Source organism: Drosophila gunungcola (assembly GCF_025200985.1).
Source record: "Drosophila gunungcola strain Sukarami chromosome 3L unlocalized genomic scaffold, Dgunungcola_SK_2 000005F, whole genome shotgun sequence".
Classification (NCBI taxonomy): domain Eukaryota; kingdom Metazoa; phylum Arthropoda; class Insecta; order Diptera; family Drosophilidae; genus Drosophila; species Drosophila gunungcola.
Window position 1 is genome coordinate 4118125 of NW_026453180.1, and position 18645 is coordinate 4136769.

The 18645-nt window shown below is 34.7% G+C and overlaps 2 protein-coding genes across 21 annotated transcripts in view; one reads left to right on the forward strand and one right to left on the reverse strand.

The window, feature by feature from the left end:
* Positions 1–18645, forward strand: part of LOC128258936 (protein encore) — a 165035-nt gene that overhangs the window by 14029 nt on the left and 132361 nt on the right. The gene's annotated exons all lie outside the window — the stretch shown is intronic.
* LOC128258938 (protein nutcracker-like) overlaps positions 1–18645 on the reverse strand; it is a 114285-nt gene that overhangs the window by 7020 nt on the left and 88620 nt on the right. For 17 of the 19 annotated variants that reach the window (XM_052990970.1, XM_052990969.1, XM_052990966.1 and 14 more), the window contains 3 exons: positions 2756–2995; positions 1763–2008; positions 901–1267 (listed from right to left, as the gene is read on the reverse strand). In XM_052990970.1, the coding sequence (XP_052846930.1) occupies positions 901–1267; positions 1763–2008; positions 2756–2995 (853 nt within the window). Of the gene's footprint in view, positions 1–900; positions 1268–1762; positions 2009–2755; positions 2996–18645 lie in introns of those variants that run through there. The other 2 variants (XM_052990976.1, XM_052990968.1) reach the window with 2 other exon arrangements.

The window sequence follows — 18645 nt, forward strand, 5'->3', positions numbered from 1 at the left end:
GTAGTAGTAGTAGATATAGAAGTGGATGGGTTTTGTTGTTGTTCGACACGCACACACAAACGAATCGAATCGAAATTGTATATGAATAAGAACAAACACAGGTTTTCGGGGGCAGTCGGGGAAGAACGGAGAAGAGAACAAATTTTTTGTTATAGAAAATAGTTCGAGTAACAATAAAAACGGAACAAATAGTAGGTTTTTTTTTTGGGGTATTAAATCTTTTTGTGAGCTTTTCTTCAGTAGTATAGTAGGTAAAAAGTTGTGTTTATAGACTAGAGAGACAAACGAAACTTCTTCTGGGCAGATTAACATAATTTATTTGGGTGTTTGAACAAAGAACTACCAAAAAACGTGGGGAAGTTTAGGGCGATTAAGGGTCGTGTTAAACAGAGTCAACAGGGAGTTAAGTAAAACGATACAAAATTATACTACTTTAAAAAAGTAATTATGCTATTTATGATTAATCATGGAAATTTGTCTTTTGACTATTTAACGGCAAAGTGTTTTTTTTTATTTTTTTAAGTGTTGACAACTGACAGTTTTGGCATCAATTTTAAGTAAGCATTTTTCTATAATAGTCTAGTTTACAATAAATTAAATATTGATTCGAAAATGGTTTAAGTTAAAAGCTGATATTTTAATGAGAAATCTAGTACAGTGTTCGAAAACTTCGTGATAGTTTAAGTGTTGTTAACTGACAGCTGTGGGATTATATATTTTAAAATGTAGAACATTGTCTAGCGAAAAAACCAAATTTAAAGAACGATTCGAAAGTGTTTTGAATTAAAATATTGTGAAAGCCGATCTATTCCTTTAAAGGAATTATTAAAATTTTCCATGTTCAATCAAATAAACAGCATTTAAACCCTGTTCTATTTGGTAATTCCTACTGATACTCACTTGAGCGAATAGTTGTTGCCCGCTGCATCCTGCCGGATGACCAATGGACGCTGACTGGCGGATTGTTGGGCCGCTGCTGCGGCTGCAGCCGCCATCGAACCGATACCGCCGTTGCTATTTGCCATGGCCGCTGCCGATGCCGCGCTTCCCGCCCCATGATCCTGGGTAGGCGTGACTGGCGTGGAGGCGGAGGTGGGCATGGCCCCGCCCTTCTTCTTCAGCGCCGACTTGAGAGGAACTGCATTTGGTTTGGGCTCTTTGGCTGGAATTTCCTCGACGCGCTGCGTGTCCATCATGCGCACTTGATTGCCACCATACGGGGCATACTCGTCATCCGAGTCAAGCTCATCCTGATCCGGATCGTGATCTAATTAAACACAAAAGATTTCAAATTAGTGAGCGCTGCAAAATAAAACCACGTAAAATGTATTTGGGTCGGGTTTGAGGGAATAGGGAGGGGACTAGCTATGCGGTGTTGATTTTAAATGGATTTATTTTCTTAAATTATTAAACAGATTTTTAATTATTTTGTTTAAAATATATAAATCTCTTCTTTCTATTTCAACCAAATTTCTAACAGAATTGCATGTAAATCTTTTTAAAACTTTTACTTTACTGTCAGTAGTTTATTTTCAAGACACACTTATTTAAACTAAACTTGCCAATTTTTTTTTTTTTTTCGTGTACTGAAATAATTCATTGTTATATCAACTTAATATCAACATCCCCAACTAGCATACATTATGAAGTGCGCGTTTTTGTTAATGAGCTGAGGGTTGGCTAATCTAAAAGGGGTTTGGTTGGTTTTCTCTGTAGGTGGGACTGGGTTCGATTCGGGTGTGGGTCTGGGCTGGGGAATTACCATCGTAGTCGTAGTCCTGCTGGTAATCCTGATCGTTGACGGCACCGGGCCCATGAGGTCGTCCCGCGATGAGCGTGGGACTGGGAGTGGAGAACATCGGGGGCGGTGGGATCGGTCCGATCTCCGACAGCGGAATCGGCGGCTCTGGCAGTTCGCTGAGCATAACGCCCGGCGGCAATTTGCCACCCGGATAGGGGGGCGGAGTGCTGCCCGGCGGACCACCCACCATTTTTCCATCTTCGCCATCTGATTGAGATTATAGAGATTTTGGTCGCAATCGTTTTTCGAATTTTGTATTTTTGTAATTGTTTCAGCGGAAAGAGAGAGGAGAGGTAGTAGAAAGTTACAGATATAGAGAAAGATAGTCAGAAAAGAAAGTGAGTGAAAGCAGCTCTTCCTCGAGTCTAGCCAAATGTGTGTGTGAGAGAGTGTGTGCGTGGGTGAGTGACTGTTTGGGTGTGTGCGTGGTGGCTAAGTGTGGGTTGATATAGTTGGCGATAGAGAAAAGGAAACTGATAGATCGATCGCAAAAAAATAAAACAATAAAAATAAAACTGCCAAGATAGCAATTTTATATAAGTACTCTTTAAAATGTTGTTTAATAATGTTGTCTTTAACTCATTTTAATGCTAATATTTCGTTTTAAATAAGTTTTTTATTCGCATTTAAACGATTTGTGAACAAAATAAAATTCAATACCATCTTTAAACTTTATTTTATTTTATTTTTAATTAATGCTGTATTTTATTAAATTTATTAATGAACAGTTGGTAATGTATTTCCCTTTTTCTTTCGTCTTTACTTTATTTTAAAAATATATTGTCTTTAATTTGAATTTTTGTTGACCAAGAGGCTAGTTAGAACAAATACTTAACTTAAACAAACTCAAAGTATTTGCTTTCTCAGTTTCCTTTTTACCACCAGCAAACATCTTAGTTACTAATGATGTAAAAAAGCGTTTTCCAAGGACACTCCCATATATGGTACACTTACACATGTGCTCGTTGTGGTAGCAGATGTTGACCCCGCGACGGGTCAGCTTATTGGCGCCGGCGAGCGTGTTCGGGCGCTCCATCTTGCCACTCCCACTGCCGTCCGCCTGGTGAAGGCCACCACCGCCCCCCGGGGGCGGGAGCATCGAGCCCTGGCAGGTGGGCTGCTCGATGTTGGGCGTGGATATTGTGCCATTGCCTCCGTGTTGTTGTTGTGCATCAGTCTTGTCTTTTCTTGGTTCTGCAAAATAAAACAAAGGATCAAATGAGTCAGGAGCAAACTAATTTATGTTTTAAAAGTATCCAAGAGAATCCACTTGGCAGCTTATATATACTGTAGATATGTATATGTTTGTGCACTTGACAAGCTTTTACTTTAATTGTCGTGTGTGTGGTGGTCAGAGGCTTTTGGTCTTTGGGTTTTCCACCGCTTGGCGGCGAGTCCTTTGGCCAGTCGCAAAATTGGCTGGCGGGCAGCTGGTCATGCATCCACTTCACTGGCCACAAAGCTCTTTAATACACCGAGGGAAAATTAAACATTTAATTTCCTACAATATTCTTAATATTATATTGTAATGCTTATAAAAGAGGAATTTAAATTATTAAGCAACTGTATACAGAATTTTTTGTAAAACATTACATTCATTTACTTTAAATTCTCACTCTTGAACTTAATTAATATTTCTTTATTATTATTTATTTAAAGAATTGTATAGTATATCGAAGTTTTAAAGTCTAAATTTCAATAATATTATCTGATTAACTTGTAGAACATATTACATTTTCAAAAGTATTTATTTCCTAAATAATGTATAAATAGGAAAACTTTTTTTTCTTTAAGTGCACTCATGTGCCTGCATTCTTTTTTCGCTTTTGTTTATTTTCTCCGTTCTCGAGTGTAATATATTTAATTGTTGTTAAAGGCTTAAGCGCTGCCAACCCAACGGGGCCAAATTGCGGCAAGGACTTTGCTTTCCCCTCGGGTTGACATGGCGTATGCGCATTATTTCCTTGTTAAATTTAAGTGAAAGGTAGAAAGAAAAGAGAAAAATGTGGTGGGGGCAAAACAACAATCCCCAAAACGACCGGAAATTGTCCAAAGTCCCGAGTTTCTAGTACCACTTTATTTTTAGACATTATCCCAACGCCACCACAAAAACTGAACTGAAGAAAATATCTTATTTTCGTACTATTAGCGAAAAGATCACGCAATTAAAATTCCAACCTTAATAGACAGGGACCCAGGGAAAATAAAGATCGCTTACAAAAGCAATTAAAGCGAAATTCCAAATACATTTCACACTCGTTGATCGGTTGACAGACAGCCAAAAGAAGAGCCGTCGAAAATCCTGCGCAATTCCCACGCGAAAATATTCTATTTATGGCCTAAATACAGAAATGAAAATATCGCTCACACGATTAATTGGCAGTTCGGCCAGCGAATTAATTTCAATTTTTCAACAAGTTGCTTGGCATAAACAAAAACCTCAGTAGTGAATAATTCATTGAATATTAAATGCAAATGTGCAAAGAAATATTCGGATTGCATACCAGTTGGGTTAATCGCACGTAGATATAAATATCAAAGCGGCTCAAAATACGCAGCACAAATTTCCCGGGGGCGTTCTATACTAGATATATATACACAAAAGGCGTGGCAATCGTCAAACTATTCGAAACAGATACGAATTCCGCTGGCATTTTGCCAGCCACCCAAAAAACTTGACGTGTTTGCCTAAATATGTTTTTAAACAAAGTATTTTTCTCGTTTCGTTTTTTGTTTGACGCGCTGAAGTAATGAAATTGTTTTTCGCATCAAGTTCAAAACAGCAAAAGCAAAAATCTGATGCCTGTCAAGAGAAAAAACCGCAAAGAAGAAAATGCCTTGACTTTGACATAGGTGAAAAAGTGGCTAAATATTTAACAGATTTATAAATATTGTATGGTAAATGCATTTTAAAACTTTCGATTTACATATTTATTGTATGACTTGATATATGTCTAACAGAAAAGACCTTGACTTTGACATAGGTGAAAAACGTTTGTTTATTGCATACTAAATACGACGGTAATGTATACAAAATTAAAACTAATGTAAGCAAAATAAAACCAATTAAAATTCAATATCAATTATGCAAATGGAGATAAAATGTTCTGCCTCTTGGTCATTTATCAATTAGAGCTGACAGCCTGAAAACTTAATGCACAAAAATATATCTGATGAAAGCCCACCAACCCACACCTTATTTTCTGATCTTTTTGGGTGTTCTGTGCACAGAACAAAAGCGCCAAATCAAGCGTCCTGTATAAATTATATTTAAAAAATTTAACTAATGTGGTTCCATTTTTCTATTATAAGATATACAATACTATTTTTCAAGAGTTAAGAAAAAAATTGTCTGGTTATCTGATAAAATTTTAAATTGTTATTAAGAAATAGAAATTGTTTTCATTATGGAGAATCTTGATTTTAATGATAAAAGAAAAGCATTCTTTTAATGTTATTTATGTATTATTTGTATGTCCAACAGCTATTAAAAATTTTTTTGTAAATATTCTTCATATTACAAATGTATTTGACTGTGTAGGAACCTTCAAACCCCATCTGTGCCCTGTAATCTATTGGGGAAAGTCCTCAAGTAAAGTTTTTCTGTCCGATTTTCGCTCGTTCTCTTGTTCCCATTTCCATTCGAATATTTTCCCCTTATCACAGATCTCTCGTTCTCTCTTGTCTGAGGAACACTGTGCACACTAATGACATTAATTAGGCAGAAAGTTTGGCCTGTAATTAGCAAACACACACAAAGGAACGGAACACGATGGGGCCAAAACACAAACGTGGCCAAAATCATTATCGCCTTCGTCCCGCGTCTTTCACCTAACACTTAAAACAAAACTCTAATCAATTATTCCAAGTCTGCAATTACAAATGAGCGAAATTTTAGGGGGGGATGTAGAGTAGAATGTCTCTTTTCGGTAGGTATTTAATGCATAAAGTGTTGGCTTAATTTCAGACAAGTTAAACATTTCGTTTACATTACTCTCTTACAGAATTAATTATTTAAAACTCATGTCAAATGTGATTCCGAAACATTTCAAAGAGCTCCCCACACCGAAGTAAATTAAAGTTTATCTGCCCGATATGATTTCCTCGCACGCAACAACAAAGTTAAATTTTTGTGTGTGTAGGCGACAACAGTGACGTCACGCTGTATTTGGATTCATGTTAAACGTAATGCCGCGATTTATTTATAATTCAGCCCTCACTCCGTGAAAATCGAATCAAATGCGAGGGAAAATGCTAAGAGTGAACAATTCGTTATGCAGCCGCCAACTAATTGCGCGGCCACCCACACACAATCGCAAAAAAGCAGGTACACTGCGAAAAAATATTTGAATATATAAATATATAAATGTAAAACATCCAATATGTAAAAAAATATTTAAGTATTTTTTTTAGGTGTCTATAGCTAAATAATATATTTGGAATGTATTATAACATTTTATTTAAAAGTTAAGCTTCCAGTATGGTAAAAAATATTTAAATAAATTTTAAGTTATCAGATCATCACTAACAAATATTTTACTCAAAATGTTAAATAACATTGCTATTTTACTATGTTTTAGTAACACATATTGTCTAGGCATCTGATAAAGTTTGATAATGTCGGTATTATATATGCTTACGTTTCCCATTTGTTAAGAAAATAATAAAAGTGCCTTTTTTTTGCTTTCCTCCCTCTTTCAACAAATCAACGAGTTGGGAACGGGAGTCGAGGACTCACTGTAACTGCAGGCAATGTGTGGATATTTGATAAATAAGCAATGAGCATTGTGTATTTGCGGTGGCCAAAAGGGGGGTAGAAAAGCGAGGAAGAGAAGCCCTGGGAAAATGCTGCAAATTTTCATAGCTCATTTTCAGTTTTTCCATGAGGACATTTGGGGAATAAGCGAGAACATGTGAGTCGGGAAAACTCGGATGTGTGGGCTTTCCTTAGAGATTGACAGGCCCAGGGAAAGCTTGACGTCACAAGGAATTTACATTACTCATACGCCAAGTGCACCAGTTGGGGAGGGTTAAGAATGGGGCTAAAGCGAATATCAGGCAACAACACGTGCATTTGACTTTAACCCTGGGTGAAATTTATATGCCACCCCCAAAAAAAACTGCATCTTGGCCTCCAAAAATCAGCTAGAAATTACAAAACTACATCACGTATACGACACGCTGCACGACAAACGACTTGGCAATTACAAGAATATCACACCCCGCGCCACGATTGCAGCGGCTGTGCAGGCATTAAATCAACACTCTGTCACAATACATTAAATTTAATTAATGCACCCACCTCGCTCTCGTTAGTTCAATGGCAAGGCAAGTAAAATTAAAAGTGATTTAAATATTAAAGGGAATATTATATGGAATACCAAAAATATTTAAAGTTTTTTTATTAATAATAATGTAAATATGTCTTTATAAAAGAATTTTTAAGTTCGTTATTTTTTAAATTCTGAATACTTTCTATAATAGCCATAGTTTTAAGACTTTTAAATCTTGATACAAAAATGTATTTTATTAAAAAAAATTGAATATCCACAAATAAAATCTTTAATATACACAAATAAAATCTGGAATATCGGAAGCAATATATGCAAATAATAATAATGGTTGTACATAATGATATTTAAATACCAATTTTCTAAGAGAGGCTTATAAAACCAGTTGTTTTATGTTGGTCTAGAAGTTAATGTCTTATTGGTTTGTAATTTCGTATAAAATTTGTCTAAACTTGTTACCTAGTTCTCGGGAAATTCCCCCACGAAATTGGACTTTTTGACATGTAAAGCTCTTTTGCAAGTACTCTTGTGTCTGTTAACTCGTCGCATTTCACCAGTTTCTATTTGCCATTCGTCTTTTCACAGTTTTTTGTGTTTGTCGAAGCGAAAAACATTTTCCACTCGAACAAGTGCACTTGACAATGTCAAATTTTATTGAATGTAAAGCACCAGACTGCGAAAAAGGGTTTGCATTGGCTTTGGCACATCTCTACGGAGAAACAAATTGTGAAGTTGAGCAAATAAACTATATGAAATTGGGGTTTTATGCCCTTTCACCTAAGCGTAGCTGTTGCTCCTTCTCTGAGCTATATAATATAGGTTTTTACACAGACTTCCATTAGCTAGCGTATACATTTGAGGCACTTAGCCAAACCAGACACCCCGAAAAAGTATCTACGACCTTTGGCCTTTTCTTCGCTGCGTTGTTTACTTTCAATATTCAACTCACAAACAAAAAAATAAAGGAATACCGAGCATACCGCAGGCAGCATTAGCACCCTGCGGTCGTTGACGACACATTGGCCCACAATTCGCTGGCCGAGATTGAAATGCGTTTGGCATTTAACAGGTTAATGCAAAAATAAACACATCAAACAGCAGGCTGAAAAAGGCAGACTCAAAATACCTGGGCGCAAACAATTAAAAGTTTTACGATCCAAAGTGAACAAAACAATGCAACAGGCAGCGCCAAATTAAAAGGCGATTAAAAATAAATTAAGTTTACCCCTGCAAATTGTTAAAAGCCAAATGGCAAACGCAGCGGGACGAGATGTAACATTTAAGTTAAATAATGTTTGAGATTTTCACTCTGCACCATCGCCCACATTCAATTTTCGAATGCCTCCCATTGAAATGTACACAAAGGTGAAGGTCGAATGCCAGAAAAACATAAGCATCAGTCAGTCCTCTTGAAAGTTTCTTTATTTTTTATTAGCTTCCCCATTAACAAAAATTTCCTAGCCAAAGATTTGTCATCGCAGCGAAAAAATTCTTTGGGTGGCGAGAAAAATCAAATTCGGGGTGACGATTGATGGTCAATTCAAGTGGTGGAATCCGACAAAATGCTATCGGTTTAGAGGATGCTTGGAAACAGAAAAATCTATTTATTTTCATTAGACTTATTCGTATAAATATAGATTTTAGCTCGTGTGTACATTAAATTGCTTTTCAATTATTTGCTAAAATTGGTAAATATAGAATTTCCTAGTTAAAGATTCATAGATTATAACGTAATAAATTTGATAAATTTTTTATTTATGTTTTTTTAAAGGTAAAAATCGATAAATAATTTGTATCGATATTTTATAGGAAAAATTCATATAAATGCAATGACTAACAATTTTCAGAATTTGATTGCATAAAAACTTTAAAAAACATTAAATCCACCAATTCAAAAATTTTAAAGGTAATAAAGAGTAAGGTTTGTAAGCTTGTTTCTTTTCAAATTATTATAAATTTGATTTATTTTTCTTAATTTATTCTTTATTTTAGGAATGACTAACCAAAGAGTTAATGATTATTAATTTTCACAATTTCCTCGCATTAAACTATGCCAAACTCTAAAATTTTCAATTAAAAGTTGAGTTTTGTGCAAATGCAGACCAAAGTCAGATTGTATACTATATATTCCAATTAAATGGATTGGCCGTTTTTGGTGAGGACTTTTGCAATGCCCAGCCCATGCTTCTAATTGGAATTCTGTGTTCTTTCGCCCACAATTTCTCCGCTTTCTCCGGCGCTTTATGCCATTTGGCGTTGCCTACTTTTCTGGGCGCATTTATAACATTTACACCGCAATGGCGCGTGTTTGGTGTTCGTGTGTATGTATGTGTATGGGGGTGGGAGGCTGGAAAAGTGGGCGTGGCAAAAGGGGGGGGAACCTGTTCATGTGTCGAGTGTGCGGCTCGTAAAGTTGCCAGTTTTCCGCCCCGCACTTGTTGTAGTCTTTGATTATGTTGGAAAACCGCAGTTCAAGCTGCCACCGACCTTTTCACATTTGCAGTTTCGAACTTGGTTCGCCAACTTTGGCATAACTTTTTTTTTCTCCCCGACTTCGAACTGGCACGTTGTTGATTTTTATTTTTATGGCATTATTTTGTTCTCTCGACCAATTCTTTATGCGGGCTGTGCTGTCGAAACGGTTTTTCATCAACTTTCGGAAGGCTTTTCCTTGCTTTTCCCTTTACTTTCTCTCATTGTAGGTCGTTTCCGAGTTGAAGAAAAATTAAATGTTATTTATGCTTTTCTCGTTTTGTATCCTGCCAGAGCCTCGTTTTTTACGATATGCAACAATTTTTTCCTCGGTTTCCCCATAAATCAGGCAAAAAAAAGAGAGATTTACGCACCTACCATTGTCCGACCTTTTAAATGAATTTATTTAATACTCTCTAGGCTGTTGGGCTCTCCATTTGCTCATTTGTTTTCATTTTTATACACAATATTTATATTTATTTGCTATCCCTGCATAGCTGAGTGCTGATTTCATCTATCGAATTAAGAAAGTAGCAGCTAAATTTGTTGCTGCCGCCCCATAAATCTGTGGCGTTATATAGCATAAAAATATATATATATAACAAATAGCAGATTGAAAAATACAAATTTGCCCCAGAAAATATATAGGAATTTAAGAGAGAGACAATGCGACGTTAATTTTTGAGGCACCACATAAAACAAAATACCAGAGACAAGTTCTACGGGGCAAATCAAAGAAAATGGTATATATGATATGGAAATGAAAATGAACTGCAGCGAGCGTCAACTGTCATTAAGTCTTAATGTATAACGATCATCACCATTTGCGTCTTAGCTGAAGAATATTTGACACTTGGTTGTCAAGAGTGGGCCCAAACTCAATTAAGTGATTTTCTTTGATAAATTATTTCGTTTTCCATTCCAAGACCAAAAAGTAAGGTTTTTATTGGTTGTTACTATGGTGAATTTAAGTGCTTTACTTTGAATGTATTTTTGGATTAAATTCTTTGATTTCTAATTTGATTTTGCCCTCTATATTGCCTTTCGAGATTTTACTTGATAAAAAAGTACTATTTTGTTGGTTGAATTTTAATCGATATTTTAAAGAACAATTTTTATTAAGATATCATAGCAATTTATGACTCACAATAAACATTTTAATTAAGAAATAACGTAAAGTAGCTTTTTGAAGGCATTTATTTGACATAAACAAATCTATTAAAATATCTACGAAGTAAATGGTTTTTTTTCAAACCATTTATTACCCCATCCCTTAGCGATTTTACATTTTTTTTCTTACCACACAACTAGTAAATCAACTTGTCGCTTGTCAACAAGTGACAACATTTAAATTTAACTCATTTATCAAGCACATCTGCGACCGAACCCTAAGAGGTTTTCCCAGATTTATCTAGCAAATAGCCGGGATTACACACTCAACTCGGCACAATCACCTGTCATGGGTCGACCACCTCCACTTCAGAGAAGAAAACTTCCATCAAAGAAAACTTCTAGACTTAACAAGCTCGGCAAAAGTGAAGAAAAATATGGCAGAGTTAAGAGATGGAAACTCATCAAATTGGATTTGTTGTCTGGGGCAACCAATCCAAAATCCACAGCCACTCGTTCAAGCCGATTTTCTGGGACTCAATAGTCTTGGGTTTAAACCTAATGAAAGCCCCTAAACGGCTCAGGCGTTGTAAAGGGGAAAAAAGACAAGGAACATTAACGAGCTGGCAGAGGCAAAGGCAGCCCAAGGGCTTAAATGCTTGGCCTAGGTCTTTTTCACCATTTTTGGCAAGAATTCTTGAGAGGCTCTGGCTGCACTGATACAAAAAACGGTGCAGTAAAACTATATATCTGGCTATTGAATCTAAAAGTGTATATTTCATATTTAAATTATCTGGCAGCTTTGATGGTATTATCATATTAGCTGAAATAATATTTTAACATTCGCCAAAGCGGAAAGTAAAACTAATTAACAAGAAAGCCGAGTGAAGACAAAAATAACATTTTGAGAAAAATATATATAAAATATTAAAAAAAAAAACGTCAAACGAAAAATATTTAATTTTACTATGTTTTGTTTACCAGTGTTGTTTGGAGGGGGTTTTGGGGGTTGCTTTTTGGAGGTTACAGAACACGTGGTGCGATTTGAGTAACAGTAAACGTCACTTTAACACTGCCAAACGAGTTTCCCTGGCCGTGGGCCATATTTGCGGACTAAAACCCAAGCCCACACCCACACTTGAAGGCAAACAGCCCCCAAAAGCTTTTCACACCCAATTGCTGGAACAACAAAATAACACACAGCCTCAGCTGCTGCTGCTGCTGCAGGGAAAATCGCTTAGAAAATGGCCTGGAAAAGCGGCCAACAATGTATATATGTGTCTCCATTTCGCCTCGTTTTCCCTTTCGCAAAACTCACAGATATGAGTTTTCCCAATGTGTTTGTGTTTCGTACGTGCTTTGAGCTATTTTTTGTTATGCTTAACACATACTCCCAGTTATGATTACATTCTGCGCTCGGAAAGACAAACTCGTGTGTTAAAAGCTATTTCCTACAGTCAAGTTTCCGTGTATAGTACATAATACAATAGTTGGATAAATAATTTTCCTATGTTCCAAGACTTTTAATAAAATAAAAAAATGGTTTGTTTTTTGTGGTTCTTGTAATAATGTTAATTGTTTTAATTTTTTTTATATTTATTTTGTTATAAATCAAAAACAAGCTCCTATATATATTTTAAAAAATAAAAAAAAATGTATTTAATAGGATTATAGATCTTGAGAACATAATAATAAAACAATTATTTTATAAATGCTTTAAAACTAAAGTTCTCAAACTCTCACAAGAAACTAAAAACTTTAGACTTATTGGGGTGCAACTGTACCTATTTTTTACCCCAGCCCTTATCGAAATTGAGCAGACAAATTGCTTGGATAAAAATGTTTTAGACAAGCTTCTCCCAGCCAATAAGCTTTGTTTTTACGTATTTCAACAATTTATGTAGGTTATTTCATTAGGTTTCGCAGTTTTCCGTTTTCCGGTAACAAGTTTTTCGAGGAATTTCTCTTGTGGCAAGATTTCCTGTCGTTTTGTTTTCCCCATTCCCATTATGCTTGAACATGGTTAAGGGCGTCGCCTTCAATCAATAGCTGAAGGTCACACAAGGAGCTGTGTTTCCCTTTTATTTATATTAGAAAAAAGACGAGAAGAAAAATGATAAGTGTCCTGTTGGGCACATTAATCATACGCCATGTGTTGCGCCTGTCGCAGAGCAATTAGTTTCAGCATTTACGGCTTGAATTATGCATAGGATGGCCTGCCATGCCCTGCAGACTATATCCCGGCAGCTTGGGCAGTAAATTGCTTTAATTGACAGCGGAAGTGCCCCAAAATAAAACGTAACGTTAGAGTCTTGCAATAAATTAGCCATCACTTTTGGCCAAAAACAGCAGCAGCAGCAGCAGCGGATGCCTGCAAGGTCATCATTATGACGATGATTTCGTGTTTGTTTTGTTTGTTTTGCTTCGCTTGGACGTGGCGAAAAAGAAATCTGTTGACAAGAACTTGGGCGGAATTTTCGACCAAAACGACATAATTAAAAAGAAATAATTTAATGTCATTTCTTTGGGGCGCGGCGCTTCCAGAAAAGTGAAAGTAATAAACATAAATTTAAGACCCGGGGCAGCCCAAGGATTTCAAAATTCTCTAGGGCAAGCTGCTGACTGTCATGATTGATGGCAGAAAGTGGAAATATACAAAGGCTTTGTCTTATGTAACTCGAGGAGTATTTGGCATCCGAATTGTCATCAGCTGATGCCATCGAGAAATTAATGAAGCCCCACGAAATATGATTGATTGTTATGAGTTTAAAGTGGGACTATTGTTGATCAACAGTGGTTATTAGGAAAACCAAATTATTATAATGTTTATTATAAAACAAAGCCTTACATTATTCAATTTCTAGAATGGATTTAAGGAATTTCTTTATGGCAACGCAATAATTCTTAATCTTTTCTAAGAATATTATAAAAAGAATTGAGATCAAAGTTCTGGTCATAAATTATGTGTTTTTCTTAATCCTCAACATCCAAAATAAACTTTTTAAGGCTGCATAAAATCTATTTATTATTTTTTTGTTTTTTTTTTATAATACATCAACGGATTTAAATTATGGTTTTAAGAAATTACATATTGTCATTTTTATGAGAATGCTATACTTAATTCCTAAACTTAAAATAGAAAATTATAGAAAGAATTAAAAAGAAAATTCTGGACTTAATTTATGTATTTTTCTGAATCCTCAACGTTCATAAACTTTTTAAGGTTGAATAAGATCTATTTACTAATTTATGGTTTTTATATAACACATCAACGCACTAAGAATATATAGACAATATTAAAATATACATTTTTATATTTTAGCCACATTTACTTGTATTTTTTTATACCGCCACTTTTGCTTATTTATTTAGAGTCGTTTGGCGTAGGAAAATCGCAACAAAATATTTATTCTAGCTGCTCGGAATTTAAGCTAGCGAAATAAAACATATGAATTATGTCCGCACATTAAAGAGACAACATCGAAAAATATATATGAAAAGAAAATCAGTTGCGAAGAGAGACAACATTTTTCAATGGCGTCAAAGAATTCTGATTTCTGGCGAGGATTTTCACCGAAATGAATCACTAAAATACGACAATCGCAAATAAATTCCCGCTCAATGAGTCAATGTGTCACATGCACATCCCCGCAATTATAATATATTCTTTAAGTTCGCAACACAAATTTAACATGTTATAAATATAAATAAGACAGTGCTGCATTCCCGAAATAGAACATGTATAGATTTATATTAAAGAGAGACAAAATCGTATACAGTTCATTAACATGTAAAGACTGCAACAAATTGCCAACACATTTCGCCTTGCCGAAGGTGAAGTTCATTAAAATTCCGCGTCACTCAAAAAGTATAAAACAAAAATGCCGAAAAACTCAGCGCCAGCGATTGGGTGAAGGTCGGAAAAATAGTTTTTCCCACATTGTTTTTTTGGACATTTCTGTGGCTAGGCAGCATCCTCATCATTATCTTTATTTTTATCTTCATCAGAAGACCCATCATCATCATCATTGTATTATATACATAGCATGATTTAATATTAAAATATTTTAATGCATAATTGATTTAAATGCATTTTATTTCAGTTAAATATGGTTTACAGTTTATATTTTTATTAAAGATAAAGATAATATATTAAAGATAATAGATGAAAATCAAAGAGAAAACTATATAAATTGAGTACAAAATATCTGGATTCACTACGTTTTTTTTATACCAGTGTGCGGACAACGGCTGGAAATTTGTTTGTCCCGCTCTTGGATTGTTTGTTTTTTTTAGCTGACTGATGGTGGGGCGTCATCTTGCTTGATGACGTCCACCACAGTTTCCACCATTTCCCCGCTTTTTCCGCCCACAATTTTTTGCCCGCTTTCGACCTAATCTGTATTTTGTTAGCCTGACGCTGCAAATGTGCGGAAATGCTGCGTCCCACAGACATCATTTGGGATTTGAGATTTATCTTCTGTGAGGCAAAGTAAATTTTGATTGGTAAATAAATAGGGGGAAAATGAATTTGATTGGAATTTAAACAGCGATTGCGAGATTAATAAATTTTGTAAAAGTGGCTATTGGGAAACTACACAAAGTTGCGACTACATTTTAGATGGTTTCAGGAAATGGACATCAAATTTTTAATTAGAAATAGATAGAAGAACAAATTCAAATCAAATGAACATTTAAAAAAATCTGAGTTGAACTTATACCGTTTTTATCTGACAGGTTAATTAATTAACTAAAAAAGTATTTATAAAAACATAAAAGTATTAAAAAAGCTTAAAACTTATATTAATACAATTTTACCACAACTAAAAAAGCTTGAATTTTTTCCTTAATAATTTCTGACACAGAATTAATTTGCAGAGCAAACAAATATTTCATTGGAATGTCGAGAGCTATTGCGATATAAACAAACTTCATGAGAGTGGCTAGAGGAAAATTAAAAAAATACGAATTGAACAATTGACTAAACTTAATTGGGCAAAAGTAATTTTTACATACAAATTAAATACCATTAAAAAAGCTAACAATTTTGTTCTGCATAATTCTTTACACAGAATAGATTTCAAGAGCAAGCAAATTGCGATTGCCAGGTGAATAAATTTTATACAAGTGGCTACTGTGAAGTAATAAAATACGAATCATATCAACATTGTGGAACTTATTGCCCAGTAAAATTAATAAACTTAATTGCGCAAAAGCATTTTTTTGTACAAATGTAATACCATTAAACAAGCATTTCATTTTTTTCTGTCTAATTTCTTGCACAAAATTAATTTCCAAAGCAACCAAATGTACTTTTGTATGTTAAATAATCCCAGTAAAATCCCACGCACGCATTTTCGATTCATTCAAGAAATAAAGCAATTTTCCCTGCCCATATGCCAAATAGACCAACCACCTTGATCACGCAATCACAACATAATCTGGCAGGCTAATGTGTTCTTATCGCCACTCGGAGTAAATTACATTGATGTGATGGAAGGAAAACCTTTGCACAGTTGAGCAAAGTGTAATCAAGGCACAATCAATCAAATGGGAAAAGAAATAATACCTGAGTAGGATTTTACTCCCTCTTTCGTTCCTTTGAGCTAATTGAATTCCGAGAATTTGCTGTGGACCAAGTTTGATAACAGCTTAATTACTTGATAACCTCAGGACACCGACATGCTGGCTCTTCTGTGGATTTATGTAATTAGTTTGTTCGAGATACTTTCCACTGATGCCAGCACATGCATAACACAAATTACCATAAATCAAAGGGAAGTGGGAGGGGAGGGGAGAAGAGATGATGATGAGCGGTTAGTTAACCACCGATGAGGAGCAACTTTCTGGCCAAAAGTCAGCGCTTGACAGTCATTAGTCATATAAAGGCAAGTGTGTGGCTCTGGTTCTGCCTTCATACTGATGTGGGTCCGGATGATAATGATGACAGCCAACAGCGGGAGCAGAAAAAATTTGAAAAGCCAGATAGCCAGGGTCCTCGTTTTGGCCCGTGACCCCCCACATCAAGATCAAGGACAGCCCAAAATCAAAGCCGCTAAAAGCAAAATGCCGAGGCAACTGCATTTTATTGCGGGTTTATCTTTGGCCTTGACAGGACTCGTCCTTGACGACGGCAAAAAAAATCCTATGAAAATTAAACGTTTCAGTTCTATATTTTTAGCAAGTGTAAGTCATGAAAAAGAATTAAATTAAAAATGTAATTTTACTTTAAAACACCTTTTAAAAATATATTTTCAATATATCTTGTTATAAGGCAAAATAAAGATGATTACATACATTTAAAAATAAAAACTAAATTATATTTTAAATAAATAATATATTAAAAGATTTTTGATAATAGAAACTCACATTAATAAATGAAAATAGTAAGTGGCTTATTTTTTATGGTCGTATTAAAAAATGACTTTCAGATAATAGGCAAGATAAAATTTACATTCGCCTTTTTAATTTTTTATCCCCCAGTGCAAAAACGCACAAAGAAAGTGAATATTATGCAACAAAAGAGTAAAGCCGCAGAACCACGACTAAAATGAAAGCCACTGAAAGAAAAAAAAAAATAAAATAAACGAAATCTGTAAAAGACCTTCCTGCGCTATGCTTTATTTTTTTTATTTTTATCTAAAGGCCTATCCTTGGGCTTCCCTTTGTATTTTAGCTTTTTGGTTGGAATGGGTAGAGCAAAAGGGTTAATTAAAGTTGAGCTACGCCCACGTGTCCAAGGTAAGCAATAAATTATATGGTCCCTTCCTTCCACGCTTTTCATCTTTTTCCGGCCGCCATGATTTCGGCCGGGTTTTCCGCCTTTGTCAAAGCCAAAGCTGAAAACCAGCTTCAGTTAGTTTCTCTCGAACTTTTCGTTCTACGAAATAAGATATATTGCGCAACATATTCTCCTTGTTATTTACCAATATTTATTTCACTTGTTGTTCTTCCTTAAGCGGCTTTTACACACAAAACCCTTTTGGACAACTTTAAAGTGGCTCTGAACAAGCAAAGGAAAAAAAGGACAATAGTAAAGTGGGACCCAACTTGAAATTGTTGGGCCATACAAGAACAAGGCAGAGAAATCCTAGAGTAAGTCCAAAGGAAGTCGGAATTGAGTGGCAGGAAATTACAATTTTGACTTGTGTTGGGAGAAAGCAAGCAAACCTTCATTCAAGTCACTTTAAAATAAACCCTCTACCGGACTAAATTAACGAATATTAATATGAAACCTTTACTCAAATTGTAATATTTTTTATTGTTAAGATTCAAATATTTAAAAAGCTCAATATCAAACATTTTATTTTGACATTCATCTAAAGTTTAAACATTGGCATTTGGCATTGCATTTTTTCAACATGATACTTGTAGGATGTAGAAAATATTTTATAAAATAAAATAAGTACAATTTAGTATCGAAAATAGTTAAATTTTTGTTAAATAGTAATAAAAACTATATATATTTTTTTTTAAGTTTTTATTTTTTATTTTAATGATTTTGTTAAATCTGTGGTAAAATCTACTGTTGTTGGTGCAATATAAATCTTTGCCTGATTTTAAAGCGAACTTTGCTTAAACAAAATTTTCATTTATTAAATTAAAACTAAATTTAAGTCTAAGCTAATTTAGATTTTGTGAAAAAAATTATTTTTCAATTAAAGTTTGCATTGAAAACGGTTCGTTATTAAAAGGCATTAAACTATATGCAAAACCATATTTTAAAACTTAATGAGATAAATTAATTATAAATAAAATTTATAAATTAGCTTCTAAAAAAAAAGATTGTTCAAATAAAGTTCGCATTCCGATGTCTAATAGTTAATAAACAAAATATATATAGACAATACGATTTAAAATCACGCATATCTAATGGCCAACCAAACAGAGTCCAGTAAGGGCGTTTGCATTAAAATAAATTACAGAAAGCAGGACGAGAAAGAGGATATTCTGTGTAGTGCCAAGTCATCA